This window comes from Moschus berezovskii, chromosome 1 (assembly GCF_049115385.1).
Source record: "Moschus berezovskii isolate FMDL1 chromosome 1, NW_MosBer_1.0, whole genome shotgun sequence".
NCBI lineage: Eukaryota > Metazoa > Chordata > Mammalia > Artiodactyla > Moschidae > Moschus > Moschus berezovskii.
The window spans coordinates 44021159-44042841 of NC_142460.1; the positions used below are offsets into that span (position 1 = coordinate 44021159).

At 34.9% G+C, this 21683-nt stretch overlaps 1 protein-coding gene across 5 annotated transcripts in view; it reads left to right on the forward strand.

Moving 5' to 3' along the window:
• The window catches only part of ROBO2 (roundabout guidance receptor 2), a 699021-nt gene that overhangs the window by 539153 nt on the left and 138185 nt on the right, over window positions 1-21683 (forward strand). For all 5 annotated transcript variants that reach the window (XM_055424356.2, XM_088836149.1, XM_088836153.1 and 2 more), the window contains exon 6: window positions 4524-4651. In XM_055424356.2, coding sequence (XP_055280331.2) covers window positions 4524-4651 — 128 coding nt within the window. The remainder of the gene's footprint in view (window positions 1-4523; window positions 4652-21683) is intronic.

Below are 21683 nucleotides of genomic sequence, written 5' to 3' on the forward strand. Positions count from 1 at the left end.
TGAGGAGGCAAATTATTGTCTCAGAGACATCGTGACCTGTTAGAGAAAGCAGAGACTGGTAGTAGATAGTCATGACAATTTTTCCCCTGACTATAATTGTCTCAACGTGTGTGGCCTTGGGAGAGGAGCTTTATCATATTTTGCTTCAGATTGCCTAAATGTGAAAGTAGCAATGAGCCAAATGTTTACTTCTTTCTGGGTTTTGAAGCTACTTACACATAATTTCTTTAAAACCAACCCTCATGTATCTTATATTTTTGGAGGTAAGAGCTGATTTGATCACAATTATATGTTTATCATTTCTCTGACCTGAGACACATCTTACTGTGGAATTTGACAAAGGTACTGTGACATGCTTCAGTCTCCCGGACTGTGGGTATTGTCAGGGCTCAGGCTACAGACTGGCACAGTGTTCCAGTCATGTTGGAAGGAGCAGCACTGTCTCCAGTTGTACAGTTGAATTAGATCCCCGTAGGCACTTTTATGAAGATGAAAAAGTGTGTACTTTGGAGGAAGACAGACCTTGAAATCCAAATTTCTATGCAAAAGTGTCACAATTTTAAATATCAGTTATTTCAATAATTTTAAAACATTAGCGAGCCAAAACACACACACACACACAACTTGCTTTCATACAGATTTCAGTCCACAAATGAGCACATTGCAATTAGGATTTTACAGTATCTAGTGTAAATTTCTGTACTCATACCATGAGGCTTGAAATTCTAGTACCAACTCAATCTTGTGGGAGCAGCTGCCATTTGGGTAGTATATCCTTTTAATTTCCCTCTATAGAATCATTTATCATGACTTAAAAAAAAATGAATCTTTATACTTTATCTTTGTTGAAAGTTGTAACCACTGTAATATAGTTGATGAAGAATGTGCCAGGAGAGCTAGTATTTAATATGGTCTAAACTTTTGCTACTGATGAATTCCTAGACTCTGAATAGCAAGTGTTATTTTTATAACCTTAAAATGAGGACATTATACTAGACACGAGAACTTTTCAGTTTTTCCCTGTGTCTCAGAATTTATAATCTGCTGGTTTCTAGGAATAACCAGTATCCATGTATTCTCTTATATTTTCATAATTATAAATTTTATATTTTATAATTATAACATTCTTTTCCCCCCTCGTATCCTAAAGGTATTTTATTTAAGCTTCAAGAATTCTTCTTTAATATTGATATTTGGGGATTTTTCCAAGTATTTCTATGTTCACAGATTCATATTCTTCATGGTTTTCTAGACTTCAATAGTATTTTTTGAAGTTATTACTTTTACACATGAAGAGTTCAAGTCCATGTATGTCACCTTTTCAATTTTTATGTCTGTAATTCCTTTCTTGATATGTAGGGAGTAAAACTGAACATTATATTTCAGGTTCCAATATGCCATATTTTATAAAGTGTAAAAATAAACTATATAATATCTGGTTGAAGTTTCTATGCCTAAATTTTCTAATTTTTTAAACAGGTTATAGCAAATTTATTCCTTACCTACCAAAATTGCTATGAGAATATATTAAAAAGTATATTTAAGAACACCATGCAAATACATTTTGTCATTATTTTAATAATACATGTAATTAAAATCACTCTAGTTGCTGAAATAATTTTAATATACTCAAAAGAGTTGAACAAAGCACAAAACTTTACTTGGTTCTCCTGTAGTCCTCACAATTGTTTAAAATAGTCTTCTAGAATTATTTCATTTATTTTGGTGCAAAGAGTTTTGTTTTTCATATTACTAATTTACATACAGAAATTTATAATGATAATATGTAACTCAAATGTCTAGATTGCTGGTCAGGATTTGCTGACTCCTTTATTTTAACTCTGTCTCCATGGTAGCATTTATGTATTAAGTTTTCTGAGTGTTAACATTTATAATATTTTGTTTGATTTAACTTACACTTCAGAACTAATTGCTGATATATAAAACTAATAACATTACTTTGTTTCTTGATATAATAGAGTTCTGTATTTCATGTTAATTTACCTTTTAGTTTACTAATAACCATTCTATGAGAGAACTACTGAAGAATTTTAAGCATTTGTTGGATGGTTCATGATACACTCAATAAGCATTCACTGAGGATATCCAAGATGTCAGGTTCTATTTGCTGGGGTTGGGGTTATATGGTTTGGAACAAGAGAGAACCAGTTATTGTTCTCATGGAAGATACCTGCTCTTGAAAACTAGGAAGACAATAAACAAGCAAGCAAAAGCTTGATAGGGGTATATTCTGTGAAGACAAAAAGTATTAAATGTAACAAAAATATGAAAACAAAGAATAAAAACTACTAAAAATAATTTTAGAAAGTAACTGATGAGCAGAGAACTACTTTACATTGTTTGGACAGGAAGACATCTTTGAGTGAATATCTGGGCTATCTTGAAAGTCAAGAATGATCAGCAAAGAACACTGCAGGGGAAGGGCATTCCCTGAAATTATAAGAGAAGTACAAAGAGACAGTAATAATTAGGTAGTTATGTTAAGTAAGCGGGAAAAGGCCATGTGGTTAGAAGAAAACGAGCAAGAAGTTGGATAGATCATCAGAACGTCTCGAAAACCAGTCTGCTCTTAACCACTTAGTTATGCTCTTGGATGTTAAAAGCTCTATGCTGGGACTGCGGCTGTAGCAGTGAGTGAAGCAGACAGGATCTCACCTTTATCAAAATTTGGTTTATCAACAAAGACAATACAAAATGTGAGCAAGTGCAAAATAATTGGTGTAGCAATATTTTTGTTTGTTTGTTCGTTTGCTCTCTGGGGGTTGGTGGTGGGTTTTTGTTTGTTTTGTTTTGAGGAGAGAATAGTCATAGTTTCCTAGTGCGATTATGGATAGCTTCAAACAAGAGTGATGGATAATAAGGCTTCCTTCATGACTTGCTGCTGCTGCTAAGTCACTTCAGTTGTGTCCGACTCTGTGTGACCCCATAGACGGAAGCCCACCAGGCTCCCCCGTCCCTGGGATTCTCCAGGCAAGAACACTGGAGTGGGTTGCCATTTCCTTCTCCTTCATGACTTATGACATTGTAAATCAGTGGAAGTTGAACCCAAAACATGCAGAAAGAAAAGGAACCACCACAATTGGAGGATGGAGGCTGAAGGAGCAAAGATTGTTGAGTTTAGCTGTCATGCTTGGTTCATAAACATTGCTGTTCATAGACAGAACTTTTATTAGGTCGATGCTTCAACTTGAAAATCATGATAAACTGTTTTATTCTTTTAGCTGAAGCTGGAAGTTGAATAAATCTAATAATAATAGTCTTCATTGAAAGCCTAAAATCTTTCTTGGTCCTTAAAGCAATAGAAAGTCAGTTAGTTGTGATCAGATAGAACCAATTAAAGTAATATTTTGGAAGTACAGCTTTAGCAGTGTGGTGTGTATGGGAAAGACAGTCAGTGTGATCAACTAGAAGCTATTGCAAAATTGTGTGTGTGAAATAACAGAGACCATCAGTGAAAATCAAGAAGAAAAATCATATATGAAAAGAATATAAAGATACATTCTTTATTTGAATCTAGTAAGAGCACATTCATATGCAAGCTCTTAAAAATTCATGTTAAAATTTTTTAGAATTTTTTTCTGAACTAGTTTGTCAGTGTACTTCTTAAAGAATAGAAGTGTGACAATAAATGTTTGTTAAAGAGCTGACGATGTGCATTTCCAGAAATCACTCGAAGTCATGTTGATGTTTTAAACATTAATGTCGCTAATTTAAAAAAGGATTCAGTTCAGTTCAGTTCAGTCGCTCAGTCGTGTCCGACTCTGCGACCCCATGAATCACAGCACGCCAGGCCTCCCTGTCCATCACCAACTCCCAGAGTTCACTCAAACTCATGTCCATAGAGTCGGTGATGCCATCCAGCCATCTCATTCTCTGTCGTCCCCTTCTCCTCCCGCCCCCAATCCCTCCCAGCATCAGAGTCTTTTCCAGTGAGTCAACTCTTCCCATGAGGTGGCCAAAGTATTGGAGTTTCAGCTTTAGCATCAGTCCTTCCGATTAACACCCAGGACTGATCTCCATTACCCCTTCTTAATTATTTTAGTCAAAGTCCCTTTTGTCAGTTTACCAACAAGTAAGAGAATTTTCTTCTTTAATATATTTCAGCTCTATTATATTCATAATGCCTAAAAATAAATCATATATTTGAAGGTAGTGTAACTTACAAAATATAACTCATCAAGAAACTGAAACGTACACTATTATTATACTAAGATCTATCAGAAAAAGCCAAAGTATTAATAATGCTGTTGATGGTTTTGATGCAGAGTTGTATAGATACCTAAATTATAGGTAATTAATAATCAAACAGCTAGAGATCAGATATGAAATTATTGATCTTATTAGCAATACCTTTAATCAAAGTAGTTATACTTTATGACTGAATGTTGTGTGTGTGTGTTTTAGGTAAAATACAGTATAAAAGAAAAAAATGAAGGTGAATACTAAGTGTTGTCTAAATGCAACCAATGTTATTGAATAAAGCCAATCCATATTCTACACAGGTATGACATCAGAGATGATTACACACTGAGAATTAAAAAGGCAATGAGTACAGATGAAGGCACATATATGTGTATCGCTGAGAATCGGGTTGGAAAAGTAGAAGCTTCTGCTACCCTCACAGTCCGAGGTAAGAGACTTAAGATGTGAAATATTGAACTAGCAGACTAATCTTTGGTTAAATTGGTAAATGAACTCATAATCAAAATAATAGCTTGCACTGTTTTATTAGTACATAAAATGCCTGGATTTTGTGTCCTCTCAATTTTTAATTGAAATAAAACTACTTTCAAATTTGGATTTGAAAGGATGTGCATTTGAAGTGATTAATTTTTATTTAATAAATAACAGCTAACAGTTTAAAATTAAATCTTAAAAATAGAAAAGATTTACACTAATCTTTTCTGTTTTCATTGTTTTGATCTAATTACAGCTTTTAAATGTCACTAGTTTCAAAGATACTCGGTTTTCTGTTTACTAGATTGTCACTTTATACTAGGAGACAATTTTCTTGAAATTCTTTTTTATTTCAGCATTCAAAAAGCAATCTGAAAAAAAAAAACTAACACTGCTTCCAAAGGTGGAAAATGGATACAAAGGAACTCCCACATTGAGGAAATCTGATTTAGAGAGTGATTTGTGAAGTTCGTTGGTCTTAAATAATTGAAATAGTCAGTGCTGCTCCTGTAATAACTTTCACTTTCTGGGTGTCATGCACTTTCTCAGTCATGGAATAATTTCCATTTATAGACTCCCTGCCATTGCTTATAAGGGAAAGAAAGCATTGCTTAACCCTACAGTGAGCTAGAATGAATTAAGCATCTTCCTGGTGGTGCATGTTGATCCACAGGAGTAAATTATTTAGCCCAAGGTACCAAATAGTACATGTGCCCAGCTACACTTCCCTTTGCCAAATAGATATTACCGATAGCGTTGTTTACACTCATGGGACTTAACAGAGATAGGCAAGTACATCCATTGCTCACCTTTCAGCCTTTTATCCCTCAACCGATGCCTCCTCTTCCCATCACTCTCAGTAAAGAAGTTTGACTGCAAGTTTACATCCATGTCTCTCAGGTGTATTTCACTTTGTCTAGTCAGACCTCAGCCTTGTGTAGTTTTACTCATAGTTTACACAAGATTAGGTGAAAGGCTTGGAAGAATTTGGATTGACAAGAAGTATGTGAGGGATTCTCAGACTGGTCTTCTATGTGGTAAGAAAAATGATTTTTGCAAGGTATATGATTTGGACTTCCCTTGCAGCTCAGATGGTAAAGAATCTGCCTGCAATGCAGGAGACCCAGGTTCCATCCCTGGGTCGGGAAGATCCCCTGGAGGAGGAAATGGTAACCTACTCCAGTATTCTTGCCTGGTAAATTCCATGGACAGAGGAGCCAGGGGTCACATAGAGTCAGGCATGACTGAGCAACTAACACATTATTTGGGCATTGTATCATTTAAAAAAAAAAAAAAAAACCAAAAAACTTATCTTCCTCCAGGTAACTATTAGGAGACATTCTGAATGTCTAGATGATTCTGGATACCTAGAAAAATATTGGTGATTTCCAAACTTCTCAATCACTCTGTTCCTCTTCCACTTAATTCATTTTCCTCCTTCCAGACATTCTAGGTTGGACTTAGATGCAGAATAAATTTAAACAAAATTGGCAAGCTAGTTGCTTAAAAATATTTTCATTTCTTTAAAAAGCTATGATCACATACCAATTTAATGTATATATATATATATATATATACACATATATACTGATAATATATGAGCAAAATCTGAATGCCTTTGTAAGCCTCTTCACTATGGTTAATCTACATTTTCTGGTAGATTATTTATATATATATATATATATATATTTGTTCGCTTTTATCTAGTCAGCCCTTTGCAAAAGCAATTCTCCTGACCATATTTCCCCCAAGGTTTGTTTGTTTACTTTTTCTGAAGTAAGTGGAAAAAATAAACAACTAACCAAGAAAAGTTCTAGTCAAAAAATATTTGCTGACTAAACAAATAGTGAGAAATGTGAGGAGTTGTTTGTTTATAGAAGCAAGAGGGTTCCTTTTATACTTGAATGCTTGGATGAATGAGATTTGAAGAGGTCTGTTTGCTTTAAGATACTTCCCCAGCTAATTATTGTCATAATTTGTTGAAAGTTTCAGGTTTACTATTTCATTTAGCAAAGCATGCTCCTCCTCAATGGATCTCTGAAGCTAATGTACAAAACAAATAGAAAGAGTTGTTTGTTCTCAATAGGACTTTTTTTAAAAGCAGTAAACCTTAATGATCTCTCTCCTGGTGTGTGTCCTAAAGATGCATTAGAGAGTTTAATCTATTTGGTATTTATTTTCATCTGACTAATGTGTCAAAAACAGGGTTAAAGAATAAAAATCCCTGTAATATAATAGACTGTGGAGTAAAAATTATTTAAAAAACATTAGGAAAAACAGTTGGGATTTCTCATGCTAAGAGGTTAACAGGAAAAAAAACATATTATCTGCAGCTTAGTTTTTTACATTCATTTTTCTGTGCACATAAATGAAATGTTCTACCCTTCTCTGGATTGTTTTATCAGAACAGGGTCAACTGACCAAAGAGGCCGCATCCATTTTCATCCATTTAACGCAAGGACACAGTTTAGTATAATTTGCTGATTTTGAAAACATCCACCTGCTGGGTTTTGTTTTTTTTTCCAGGATAAAATGTTGCTTTGTGACAAAGACAATAAGTTTTATTGTGATGTTTCTGCTGAAATTTTATCGTAATATTTACTTTATCCAATTTTGGAAAAGAAAAAGAAAGTTTTATAATAAAAAAATCTGAAACAGACTTACTCAGTTGTTTTCCCCTTCAGAAATATGGTGAAAATAGACTATAAAATTAAACTTAATAGCAAGTAGTTCTCTTTGCTGACTGGACAAACATAAAATTAGAAAAATATTTTCTAGACAAAAGTAAGCCTCCTGATATTTATGTTCTTATCAAGTAATTTATGATCTGATAGAACTTTTTTATGTGGCTCCAAAATAAGTGAACACAAACTGCATATATGTAAAATATCTTTCCCATTTTTTTAATTGCTTAAATTGGCTTTGCCTAAACAAGGCTTCATTGTGAAAACTAGAATAATTGCAAAAATGATTTCTAGAGCAATAAACGGAGAAGGCAATGGCACGCCACTCCAGTACTCTTGCCTAGAAAATCCCATGGATGGAGGAGCCTGGTAGGCTGCAGTCCGTGGGGTCGCTAAGGGTCGGACACGACTGAGCGACTTCACTTTCACTTTTCACTTTCACACATTGGAGAAGGAAATGGCAACCCACTCCAGTGTTCTTGCCTGGAGAATCCCAGGGACAGGGGAGCCTGGTGGGCTTCCGTCTATGGGGTCACACAGAGTCGGACACGACTGAAGTGACTTAGCAGCAGCAGCAGTAGCAGCAGAGCAATAAAGTTCTAATTTTCTTGGAATTACCTGAGACTAAATGAAACAGAAATGTATTTTCTTTCTTTAAAACATGATTTCTTATCATTTTTTTTTTCTTTTCTCTCTTTAGACTCAAAATGCCTTGTCATTTCTAAAGGAAACATTATGTTTCAGATTCAGTTTAAAGTGGCACCTGAAAAATAAAATTAAGAAATGAGAAACTAAGTTCTTTTTCTACTATATATTTGCAAAACTGAGAACTCTTTATTCGTTAGAATATGGACAACTTTATTATGTTAGTCTGTTGTTGTGTTCTTAATCGTTATTGTTGTGTGCCCCTCCATAAAAAGAAAGAAATTATTGTGTATAGTTCAGCTTACTTTCTTCCTCTTGCTGTAGTAAATCCTCTATAGACTCTTAGACACACTAAGAATTTCACCAAGCTGAATTTTCATTCAGTTGCTATAATTGCTTTATTCTTTATAATTGCTTTATTCTTCTTTGAATGGTCCTCCCCCCTTTAATTGTGAATAATATCCTAAGACCATGAATCTTATGGAGAAGAAGTTCCAGTACAGTTTCAGAGATTCCACTGAGCTAGAATTGTGATGTATTTGTTGAGTGAGTGAATGAATGTCTGTAAATATGGTTTCAATGGCTGTATCCGTCTCACCATGCCCAAGAAGACATCAAGACAAAACTACTCATAAGTTTGAGGGTTACATTGTGTTTGCACTAGAGCTTTATCCACTGGGATATGAGTGAAGCACTTGTTTGTTGAATAAATTTGTATTTTGAAATGTAAGTTTTCATAAAAGATCAAATGCTACTAAATTGATTTTTTCTTCCTTTGAATAATGGAGCCATCCATATGTTTTATATTTGTCTATTGTTTTTATACAAAGTGGTTTACTATCTAAATTGATTTGACAATATTCTTTTTAAAGAAAGTATTATTAAGCCCATGTGTGTCTCTTTCAATTTCTGTGCATTTATAAAAGGGGTAGCCTATTTCAACTGATTTTAGTGATTGAAAGTTATGGAATAATAAAAAATAATACTTTGTTGAAGCAGCAGTTTGAAAGCCATTCTCAGTGTGAACAAGAATCAATTTGTCAGTCATTGTTTCCTGCCCTCTGCCAAAAAAAGAAAAGAGCTTAACAGTGGTTAGAGAGCTACTCAGTTGAAATCTCTAAGGATGTTCCAACCTATTTGTTATATTTTCATCCACCCTGTCCACGGATGAAAAGTGATGTGATCTTAACTTAATACTGGCTGAAAAGCAGCATCAGGGGCTTTTTCTGTAGTCCCTGTAATGGTTCTGACTAACCATGCTTAAAGTCCAATTGCTATTTAAATCAGACAGTGAGGCCTTCTTTTATTGACATGACATTTGCTAGTCTGTGACTTGAATAGTTATATTCATCAGGTTCTTAACTTTGGGGTAACACAAGGCTGTTTAAAAAGATCTTTGAAATAATAACTGTAGGAAGTGATGATGATGATAAGACCTCATGTATAATATCTGTCAAATTGCCTAGAGTGAATCTCAGCATGCAAAGTAATTGTTTCCTTAGACTTCTATTTATACCGTTCAGTTTTTATCAAGCTAGGACATCCTGTTCATACTTGAATAATGACACTAGAAATCACCCTACTGTCCATACTTAAATGTAACATTACACATCATGCATTCTGATAATTTTCTTTTCTTTCTTTTTTTTTAATTTCTTTTTTATGTTCTCACCACACCATTGTAATGTCTACAGCTCGCCCTGTGGGTAAGTAGCCATCCTTCTATCCATTTCGCATGGCTTTGTACAGTGCTTCATAGCTCATACATATTAGGATATGACAGATTGAAATACATTTGTTCACCTCTGTTAAAATATTACTTCAGAGACTGTCTGCTGTAAAAGTTGCTTCTGACTTTTTCATCACTTTACTAAACCACGTAGTTACTTTTTACTACTTTGCAATTCACAGGTAACATTTTCATGTAAAAGAATATGTGAATGGTGAATATTATATACTACTAACTTTTCTTGAGAAAATTACACTTCAGTTTTCTTGCGTGAATCAAATCATTATGTTTGATATTTGTTAAGATGAAAGATTATAGATTAAGAAATTTTATTATTTTATGCACATATATTTTAAGCTGCTGGAGTCTCCACTTTGTAAGGGTATTTTTTACTGCTGCACACTTACTATCTGCATGCCACTTAAACAAACTTTATTTGAATGCTTCAAGTTACTGTAAGTCGATGCTTACACCTGGAAGAAAAGGGAGTGATGATCTGTGTTCTTTGGCATGAAAAATTGTTTGACTATATCATTTTTCATTTGGCTTTGCAAAACTGAAATTAACAGCTTGTGCTTGCATTAAGTGGTAATTATTTTTTTTTTTATTGGGGCAACAATTTTATTTTATTTTATTTTTTACTGTTAAATTTTTTTTTTCTTTTTATTTCTTTTTTTTTTCTTTTTTTTTAAGGTAATTAATTTATTTTTTATTGGAGGCAAATTATTTTACAATATTATATTGGTTGGTTTTGCCATATATTGATATGAATTTGCCCCGGGTTTACATAAGTTCCCCCTCCTGAACCCCCCTCCCACCTCCCTCCTCCCTTTATCCTCCCTCTGGGTCATCCCCGCATGCCAGCCCCGAGCATCCTATAACATGCATTGACCCTGAACTAGTGATTCGTTTCACATATGACAACATACGTGTTTCAATGCCATTCTCCCAAATCATCCCACCCTCACCCTCTCCCATAGAGTCCCAAAGACTGTTCTATACATCTGTGTCTCTTTTGCTGTCTCGTATACAGGGTTATCATTTGCATCTTTCTAAATTCCATATATATGTGTTAGTATACTGTATTGGTGTTTTTCTTTCTGGCTTACTTCACTCTGTATAATAGGCTCCAGTTTCATCCACCTCATTAGAACTGATTCAAATGTATTCTTTTTAAAACAAAGATAAAATATTTCTTAATAAACTTTCTGCATTTCTTTTTTTTTTGTAATTAATTAATTTTTATTGGAGGCAAATTATTTTACAATATTATATTGGTTGGTTTTGCCATACATTGACATGAATTCGCCCCGGGTTTACATAAGTTCCCCCTCCTGAACCCCCCCCACCTCCCTCCTCCCTTTATCCTCCCTCTGGGTCATCCCCACATGGCAGCCCTGAGCATCCTATAACATGCACTGACCCTGAACTAGTGATTCATTTCACATATAACAACATACGTGTTTCAATGCCATTCTCCCAAATCATCCCACCCTCACCCTCTCCCACAGAGTCCCAAAGACTGATCTATACATCTGTGTCTCTTTTGCTGTCTCGTATACAGGGTTATCATTTGCATCTTTCTAAATTCCATATATATGCGTTAGTATGCTGTATTGGTGTTTTTCTTTCTGGCTTACTTCACTCTGTATAATAGGCTCCAGTTTCATCCACCTCATTAGAACTGATTCAAATGTATTCTTTTTAATGGCTGAATAATACTCCATTGTGTATATGTACCAAAGCTTTCTTATCCATTCGTCTGCAGATGGACATCTAGGTTGCTTCCATGTCCTGGCTATTATAAACAGTGCTGCAATGAACATTGGAGTACATGTGTCTCTTTCAATTCTGGTTTCCTCGGCGTGTATGCCCAGGAGTGCGATTGCTGGATCATATGGCAGTTCTATTTCCAGTTTTTTGAGGAATCTCCACACTGTTCTCCATAGTGGCTGTACTAGTTTGCATTCCCACCAACAGTGTAAGAGGGTTCCTTTCTCTCCACATCCTCTCCAGCATTTATTGCATGTAGACTTTTGGATAGCAGCCATTCTGACAGGTGTGAAATAGTATCTCATTGTGGTTTTGATTTGCATCTCTCTGATTATGAGGGATGTTGAGCATTTTTTCATGTGTTTGTTAGCCATCTGTATGTCTTCTTTGGAGAAATGTCTGTTTAGTTCTTTGGCCCATTTTTTGATTGGGTCATTTATTTTTCTGGAATTGAGCTGCAGGAGCTGCTTGTATATTTTGGAGATTAATCCTTTATCAGTTGCTTCATTTGCTTCTATTTTCTCCCATTCTGAAGGCTGTCTTTTCACCTTGCTTATAGTTTCCTTTGCTGTGCAGAAGCTTTTGATTTTAATTAGGTCCCATTTGTTTATTTTTGCTTTTATTTCCAATATTCTGGGAGGTGGGTCATGGAGGATCCTGCTGTGATTTATGTCAGAGAGTGTTTTGCCTACGTTCTCCTCTAGGAGTTTTATAGTTTCTGGTCTTACATTTAGCTCTCTAATCCATTTTGAGTTTATTTTTGTGTATAGTGTTAGGAAGTGTTCTAGTTTCATTCTTTTACAAGTGGCTGACCAGTTTTGCTAGCACCACTTGTTAAAGAGACTGTCTTTTGTCCATTTTATAGTCTTGCCTCCTTTGTCAAAGATGAGGTGTCCATAGGTGCATGGATTTATCTCTGGGCTTTCTATTTTGTTCCATTGATCTATATTTCTGTCTTTATGCCAGTACCATACTGTCTTGATGACTGTGGCTTTGTAGTAGAGCCTGAAGTCCGGCAGGTTAATTCCCCCAGTTCCATTTTTCTTCCTCAAGATTGCTTTGGCTATTCGAGGTTTTTTGTATTTCCATACAAATTGTGAGATTATTTGTTCTAGTTCTGTGAAAAATATCCTTGGTAGCTTGATAGGGATTGCATTGAATGTATAAATTACTTTGGGTAGTATACTCATTTTTACAATATTTATTCTTCCAATCCATGAGCATGGTATATTTCTCCATCTATTAGTGTCCTCTTTGATTGCTTTCAGTAGTGTTTTATAGTTTTCTATGTACAAGTCTTTTGTTTCTTTAGGTAGATATATTCCTAAGTATTTAATTCTTTTCGTTGCAACAGTGAATGGAATAGTTTCCTTAATTTCTCTATTTTCTCATTATTAGTGTATAGGAATGCAAGGGATTTCTGTGTGTTGATTTTATATCCTGCAACGTTACTGTAATCATTGATTAGCTCTAGTAGTTTTCTGGTAGAGTCTTTAGGGTTTTCTGTGTAGAGGATCATGTCATCAGCGAACAGTGAAAGTTTTACTTCTTCTTTTCCAATTTGTATTCCTTTTATGTCTCTTTCTGCTCTGATTGCTGTGGCCAAAACGTCCAGAACTATGTTGAATAGTAGTGGTGAGAGTGGATTTCTTTTAATGTTTAGCTTAACCTATCAAGAAATATGCTTGAATAAAAGAAATCGTGGTACTTGTGTTAAAAGTAAATAAATAGATGTATGCATAAATGGATTGCTTCTTTAATATACTTTTATTAAAGAGGTACTTTAATAAGTTTTTCAATTTGACAGAGCTCTATAACTGGTTCACCTAACTTCAAAATCTTCGTTAATATACTGACTTGACATTATTGACATTTGGTATATAGTCATCCATACTTGTAACCTTTTTCCTTCATTGGTTGAAACATTCATAGACATTATTGTTATGTAATATCTTCTTAGATAGATAGCAAATAGAGTAAAGAGAACTTTGGCTTCCTAATCTGAATTTCTGTTCTGCTATTTCCAAGCAGTACTTCCTGTGTCAGTTATTCAGCATTCCTAATCCCCAGGCACTTCCTGTAAAAATTGAGAGAAAAGTCCTTACTTATCAGAACTGATATAGGAATAATCTGAATTCAAGAGTGACCATATATGTGAAAAGTTTTGTATGTCAACATTGGTTAACCATTTCTAGTTTCTGAGACATATTATTTCAAATTTCAGTATTTCTGGAATATACTTATGGCTTCTCATCAATTTCAGCATAAACTGTAGGCGTTTTTTCCTTAAAACACCATTATTTAATTGATCATGCGTTTTATAATTGATGCTTTTAGAAGGTTAAAGATAATATTATAGTTTTTGCATTTATAAGAATTCATAAAATGATAAGTTTACATATTTATGGTATGATATCAAAAATTAAATAAATAGGAAAGAATAAAATAATAACCTTTCAAATTAACCTTGCAAAAATCACACTATAGATCTTTATATATAAAAATTTTATGCCAATAAACCATGACCACTTGATCTATATTATTTTGCAAGTTCCCAAAACATAGTACAATATGTTAATAATTTTCAGTATATAAAAACTCTTGAATAAAAAATACATTGATTAGAAAATATGATGTATGCCGGGTATTAGATGTATTTGTCACCTACAAAGCAATTCAAAATTTATTTCTGTCTTTATTCTTTTTCAAAATGATTTCTTAAATTCCCATTGGACAGGAACTAAAGAATAGCTTCTTGACACATTGTACTTTATTCTGGGAAAGTCTGTCGTTTCATAAATCTTTCTTGAATGACATGACAATGTTCAGAGATATGAAGAACTATACTTTAAACTTGACAACTACTATTAATTTGGGAAACTGAATGTTTGATATGCTTTTATTGGATCACCAAAGAAGACTGATAATGAGGAAATTGCTTTTTCTTTGCATCAATTTTAATTCAGGAATTATAGATATAGCAACTTTTATTGTAAGGTTCAGTTCAGTCGCTAAGTCGTGTCTGACTCTCTGTGACCCCATGAATCGCTGCACGCCAGGCCTCACTGTCCATCACCAACTCCTGGAGTTCACTAAAACTCGTGTCCATCGAGTCGGTGATGGCATCCAGCCATCTCATTCTCTGTCATCCCCTTCTCCTCCTGCCCCCAATCCCACCCAGCATCAGAGTCTTTTCCAGTGAGTCAACTCTTCACACGAGGTGGCCAAAGTATTGGAGCTTCAGCTTTAGCATCAGTCCTTCCAATGAACAGCCAGGACTGATCTCTTTTAAAAGAATGGACTGGTTTGATCTCCTTGCAGTCCAAGCGACTCTCAAGAGTCTTCTCCAACACCACAGTTCAAAAGCAGCAATTCTTTGGTGATCAGCTTTCTTCACAGTCCAACTCTCACATCCATACATGACCACTGGAAAAACCATAGCCTTAACTAGATGGACCTTTGTTGGCAAAGTAGTGTCTCTGCTTTTTAATATGCTGTCTAGGTTGGTCATAACTTTCCTTCCAAGGAGTAAGCGTCTTTTAATTTCATGGCTGCAATCAGCATCTGCAGTGATTTTGGAACCCAAAAAAATAAAGTCTGACACTGTTTCCCCATCTATTTCCCATGAAGTGATGGGACCAGATGCCATGATCTTAGTTTTCTGAATGTTGAGCTTCAAGCCAACTCTTTCACTCTCCTCTTTCACTTTCATCAAGAGGCTTTTGAGTTCCTCTTCACTTTCTGCCATAAGGGTGGTGTCATCTGCATATCTAAGGTTATTGATATTTCTCCCAGCAATCTTGATTCCAACTTGTGCTTCTTCCAGCCCAGCGTTCCTCATGATGTACACTGCATAGAAGTTAAATAAGCAGGGTGACAATATACAACCTTGACGTGCTCCTTTTCCTATTTGGAACCAGGCTGTTGTTCCATGATCACTTCTGACATGCATACAGGTTTCTCAAGAGGCAGGTCAGGTGGTCTGGTATTCCCATCTCTTTCAGAATTTTCCACAGTTTGTTGTGATCCACACAGTCAAAGGCTTTGGCATAGTCAATGAAGCAGAAATAGATGTTTTTCTGGAACTCTCTTGCCTTTTCCATGATCCAGCAGATGTTGGCAATTTGATCTCTGGTGCCTCTACCTTTTCTAAAACCAGCTTGAACATCTGGAAGTTCACATTTCATGTATTGATGAAGCCTGGCTTGGAGAATTTTGAGCATGTAAGGTTAGAAGATACAAATTAAGTAAAATCTTGAATTAAATATTCAGATGCTAGAAACCTACATTACTAATATTTGTTAGTGGACTAAATGTTATTTAACTTTGAAACTCTTAGCAGTAGCATAAACAGTATTCTACAAAGTAGAAACCACAGAAAGCAGAGGAAAATCCATATTTCGATGCTAGTGTAAACTATGTGAAGAAATATGTACCAAATGTATAAGATTTAGAGAAAATTCAGTGTGTAGTTCCTGTCTAAAGCTTTTAAAATAAAATTAGAAATATATGCAGATTCTGAAATACTTATAGATTCAGAAATCAGTCATTACATTACATACCAGATGAAGCTTGGTATTCTGTGGGGAAAGCCCTTTTAGAAATCATTGTAAACTTCCAAACTGTAAGCCGCATTTGAGTCAAAGAATTGGAAACTGTTTGCAATTTACAGTGGGAATAAACACCTTCTTTCCTGTGGTGTTAAGAGGATAAGAAACACTTTTGCGTTTGAGGATCTTCAATGTGAAAAATCTTACTGAAGGCAAACAATCACATAAGTGCCAATGGAAGAAAGTGTTCTCAGATTTCACTTGCTCATGTGCATTGTCATTAGCTCCTCCAAGAGTCCTGGAATCTAACTTCCTTAGCTATCTTTACCACAGAATCTTGACAAATGCCACTTTAATCATTAAAAACTCACCAGCCCATTCTGTGATTTTGACTTTTCCCTGTCCCAAAGGCATTTTTTATATGAGAAGTAAAAGTACATCCTAGGGCATAGTTAAGTCTGAATGTTGAAATATTCATTTGTTTGTTTGGAAAACTCTTATGATGAGGGAACTAACAGAAGAAAAGGTTCTAAATAGGGATAAATACCTTGCTTCCTATGCCCTTCTGTCTTATTTTCTATTGGAAGTCTTTCCCGAGCTTAAAAATAAAAAAAGAACATCTATTTTGGAGATGGGCAACACATTTTTTTCCTAGCAGCAACTCAAAACATGATGAGTAATTTGGAAAAGAACTGTCAAATCTACCAGCTGCCTTGCATGTGATGTTGAGGCCTGCTTCGTTTTGTGTCTTATGTACCATCTGCTACATACTGATCGCCTCCAGTGTGGAAACTAAAAGCTGAGTATATCAGGTGAAACTCATTTAACATATTAAAAACAAATTGACAATACACAACATTTTAGAAACTTCCAATTATTTCCTAATGTAATAACTGAAAAGTATGTTTCTTTCTATAGAATATAATTGGCCACACAAGAGTGTATAAGTATAGACGGATGTAAACATTTCTGGCAAAATTCCCATCTTTTATTATTATTATTATTTTCAAGATGCAGTCACTGTTTAAACAGAAATCTAATATTTTTTCAATCTTTGTTTAAACACAAAAATTAACATAACCTCATTTTAGAAAGTTCTGTTTCAAGTTGAAGTGGAGTTTTTTCTTTTCTATAACATGCTCTGAAGCATTTTATTGACGCCACTAAAAGGTCCAATAAAAAGTGAGTGCCTGGAAAACTTCATTCAGAAAATATTATACTATAAAGCAGATATTACTTTAAAAATAATGCAACTGCTTTTTCAACACCTCCATCGTCTACCCCACCTTGGAAGTTTGGAAAACAATGTGCTAGATATAATTTAACTTAATAATGGAAATTGATTCATGGGGTCTCAAAGAGTCGGACACGACTGAGCAACGGAACTGAACTGAATAATGGAAATATTACAGTTTTGTTTTTTTTTTTAAATAGTAACTAGATAGATACTATATATGAATCCTCTCATGTCAAGTTCAGCTTTTCTGCCAAAGACCTCCTAAGCGTCTCTTCAGAGGAAACTTATACTTTTATTCTCTGCAGCCTTTCTTCTTTGGACAAGCTGTTACCCCAAGACCTGAAGTGATCATCTCTCTCCTAGGAGCCCTTAATGTTTCCTGCACCTGTTACTAATTAGCTACTTTATGCAGACTCCCATTTAATTTTTATTAAGTATCACGTTTTTCATGGCTCCATATGTTTTGATTAAATAATAGGTTAAAAATACATTCAATTGTGTATATTCTAACAGTGTTCCCATAATGTGAAACGTTTAAAATATCTTTCAGTTCAGTTCAGTTCAGTCGCTCAGTCGTGTCCAGCCCTTTGTGACCCCTAATTTTTAAAGTGAAAAATCAAGTCCTTGTTAATTCTTATGCTTGACTGGTGATAGTCACTGACTTGATTCTTTTGGAAGCATCTTTTGTGTTTGACAGTGTCTGTTCAATGCCTCTAATTTGAAGGGTAGGTATAAATTTATTGAGTCATATTTTTTTTCTCAGATTTTCAATTGTCTTCGTATTGAATAAGTCTAGAGTGAAATTCAAGGTTCACAAAATATTTTTATCCTCAGTGGCATGCGCTTTTATGAATACTAATATGAATATCAATATATTCTCTTCTTCCAGTAACTTTGCTGGGTTATACCTTGAGCCTGATCACCTATGTCTAATGTTCCTGGAACAGCACAACCCCTTAAATCTACAGATTCATGTTTTAATTTACTCTATTTCCATATGATTTCTTCTGTTTTATCTCTGAATATTTTTCCTTTCTCAGTTCTTTTCCTCAAATACATCAGTTATATGGGCTTTCCTTTGTCTCAATTCCATATTTCTTAACTTCTCTATAATAATTTTGACGTCATCGTTTTTCATATTTTTTTTTTGCTTTAAATTTTATTTTGTTTTTTTAATTGGAGGCTAATTACTTTACAATACTGTATTGGTTTTGCCATACATTGACATGAATCTGCCCTGGGTTTACATGTGTTCCCCATCCTGAACCCCCCTCCCACCCCATCCCTCTGGGTCATCCCAGTGCACCAGCCCCGAGCATCCTGTATAATGCATCGAACCTGGACTGGCGATTCGTTTCACATATGATAATATACATCTTTCAATGCCATTATCCCAAATCATCCCACCCTCGCTCTCTCCCACAGAGTCCAAAAGACTGTTCTATACATCTGTGTCTCTTTTGCTGTCTCGTATACAGGGTTATCGTTATCATCTTTCTAAATTCCATATATATGCGTTAGTATACTGTATTGGTGTTTTTCTTTCTGGCTTACTTCACTCTGTATAATAGGCTCCAGTTTCATCCACTTCATTAGACCTGATTCAACTGTATTCTTTTTAATTGCTGAGTAATACTATATGGTGTATATGTACCACAACTTTCTAATCCATTCTTCTGCAGATGGACATCTAGGTTGCTTCCATGTCCTGGCTATTATAAACAGTGCTGCGATGAACATTGGAGTACATGTGTCTCTTTCAATTCTGGTTTCCTCGGTGTGTATGCCCAGGAGTGCGATTGCTGGGTCGTATGTCAGTTCTATCTCCAGATTTTAAGGAATCTCCACACTGTTCTCCATAGTGGCTGTACTAGTTTGCATTCCCACCAACAGTGTAAGAGGGTTCCCTTTTCTCCACACTCCCTCTAACATTTATTGCTTGTAGACTTTTGGATAGCAGCCATTCTGACTGGTATGAAATGGTACATCATGGTGGCTTTGATTTGCATTTCTCTGATAATGAGTGATGTTGAGCATGTTTTCATGTGTTTGTTAGCCATCTGTATGTCTTCTTTGGAGAAATGTCTGTTTAGTTCTTTGGCCCATTTTTTGATTGGGTCGTTTATTTTTCTGAGATTGAGCTGCAGGTGTTACTTGTATATTTTTGAGATTCTTTGTCAGTTGCTTCATTTGCTATTATTTTCTCCCATTCTGAAAGCTGTCTTTTCACCTTGCTTATAGTTTCCTTTGCTGTGCAAAAGCTTTTAATTTTAATTAGGTCCCACTTGTTTATTTTGGCTTTTATTTCCAATATTCTGGGAGGTGGGTCATGGAGGATCCTGCTGTGATTTATGTCAGAGAGTGTTTTGCCTATGTTCTCCTCTAGAAGTTTTATAGTTTGTGGTGTTACATTTAGATCGGTAATCCATTTTGATATTTTTGTGTGTGTGGTGTTAGGGAGTGTTCTAGTTTCATTCTTCTACAAGTAGTTGACCAGTTTTCCCAGCACCACTTGTTAAAGAGATTGTCTTTTCTCTATTGAATATTTTTGCCTCCTTTGTCAAAGATAAAGTGTCCATAGGTGCGTGGATTTACCTCTGGGCTTTCTATTTTGTTCCATTGATCTATATTTCTGTCTTTATGCCAGTACCATACCGTCTTGATGACTGTGCTTTTGTAGTAGAGCCTGAAGTCCAGCAGGTTGATTCCTCCAGTTCCATTCTTCTTTCTCAAAATTGCTTTGGCTATTCAAAATTTTTTGTTTTTCCATACAAATTGTGAAATTGTTTGTTCTAGCTCTGTGAAAAATACCGTTGATAGCTTGATAGGGATTGCATTGAATCTATAGATTACTTTGGGTAGTATACTCATTTTCACAATCACAGTATATTTCTCCATCTATTAGTGTCCTCTCTGATGTGTTTTATAGTTTTCTACATATAGGTCTTTTGTTTCTTTAAGTAGATACATTCCTAAGTATTTTATTCTTTTCGTTGCAACAGTGATTTGAATTGTTTCCTTAATTTCCCTTTCTGTTTTCTCATTATTAGTGTATAGGAATGCAAGGGAATTCTGTGTGTTGATTTTATATCCTGAAACTTTACTATATTCATTGGTTAGCTCTAGTAATTTTCTGGTAGAGTCTTTAGGGTTTTCTGTGTAGAGGATCATGTCATCCGCAGTGAGAGTTTTACTTCTTTTCCAATTTGGATTCCTTTTATGTCATTTCCTGCTCTGATTGCTGTGGCCAAAACTTCCAAAACTATGTTGAATAGTAGTGGTGAGAGTGGGCACCCTTGTCTTGTTCCTGACTTTAGGGGAAACTCTTTCAGTTTTTCACCATTGAGGATAATGTTTGCTGTGGGTTTGTCATATATAGCTTTTATTATGTTGAGGAATGTTCCTTCTATTTCTGATTTCTGGGGGGTTTTTATCATAAATGGATGTTGAGTTTTGTCAAAGACTTTCTCTGCATCTATTGAGATAATCATATGGTTTTTATTTTTCAGTTTGTTAATGTGGTGTAATGCATTGATTTGTGGATATCGAAGAATTCTTGCATTCCTGGAATAAAGCCCATTTGGTCATGATATATGATCTTTTTAATGTGTTGTTGGATTCTGATTGCTAGAATTTTGTTAAGGACTTTTGCATGTATGTTCATCAGTGATATTGGCCTGTAGTTCTCTTTTTTTGTGGCATCTTTGTCAGGTTTTGGTAATAGGGTGATGGTGGCCTCATAGAATGAGTTTGGAAGTTTCCCTTCCTCTGCAATTTTCTGGAAGAGTTTGAGTAGAATAGGTGTTAGCTCTTCTCTAAATTTTTGGTAGAATTCAGCTGTGAAGCCGTCTGGACCTGGGCTTTTGTTTGCTGGAAGATTTCTGATTACAGTCTCAATTTCTGTGATTTCTTAATGCCTATTTATCACCTTCCTTTTTCAGTTGCATTTATCATTTTCCTATTTCTCAATTATATGTCTTTAACTTTTGTTAATTTCCTTGGTAAGCTTGAACAAAACATTCTTCTCCACTTGTCTTTTAGCCCCTTAACCTCTTTTTTGAGATTTTTTGTGTGTCTTTTTTTGAAGAGTGACTCTGTTGTATATAATTCTATTTAGACTATAAACAGCTATTTATTCTAAAGTATTTCTCCGTTCCCTTATGTTATATTTGGATTATATAGATGTTTTATCTCCCTTTGACTAATGATTATGTTATTTTCTGTCATTCATTAAATAAGTAATTAGTTAATATATAGTTTTATTGTTTTATTTAGTTTTGCATAGAACCTGTTTTAGTCCCTATTTGATTAACCATCTAGTTAATGGCTAAAAACTAGAGTTTGCACGTTTGCAGAAGAGAAAGTGA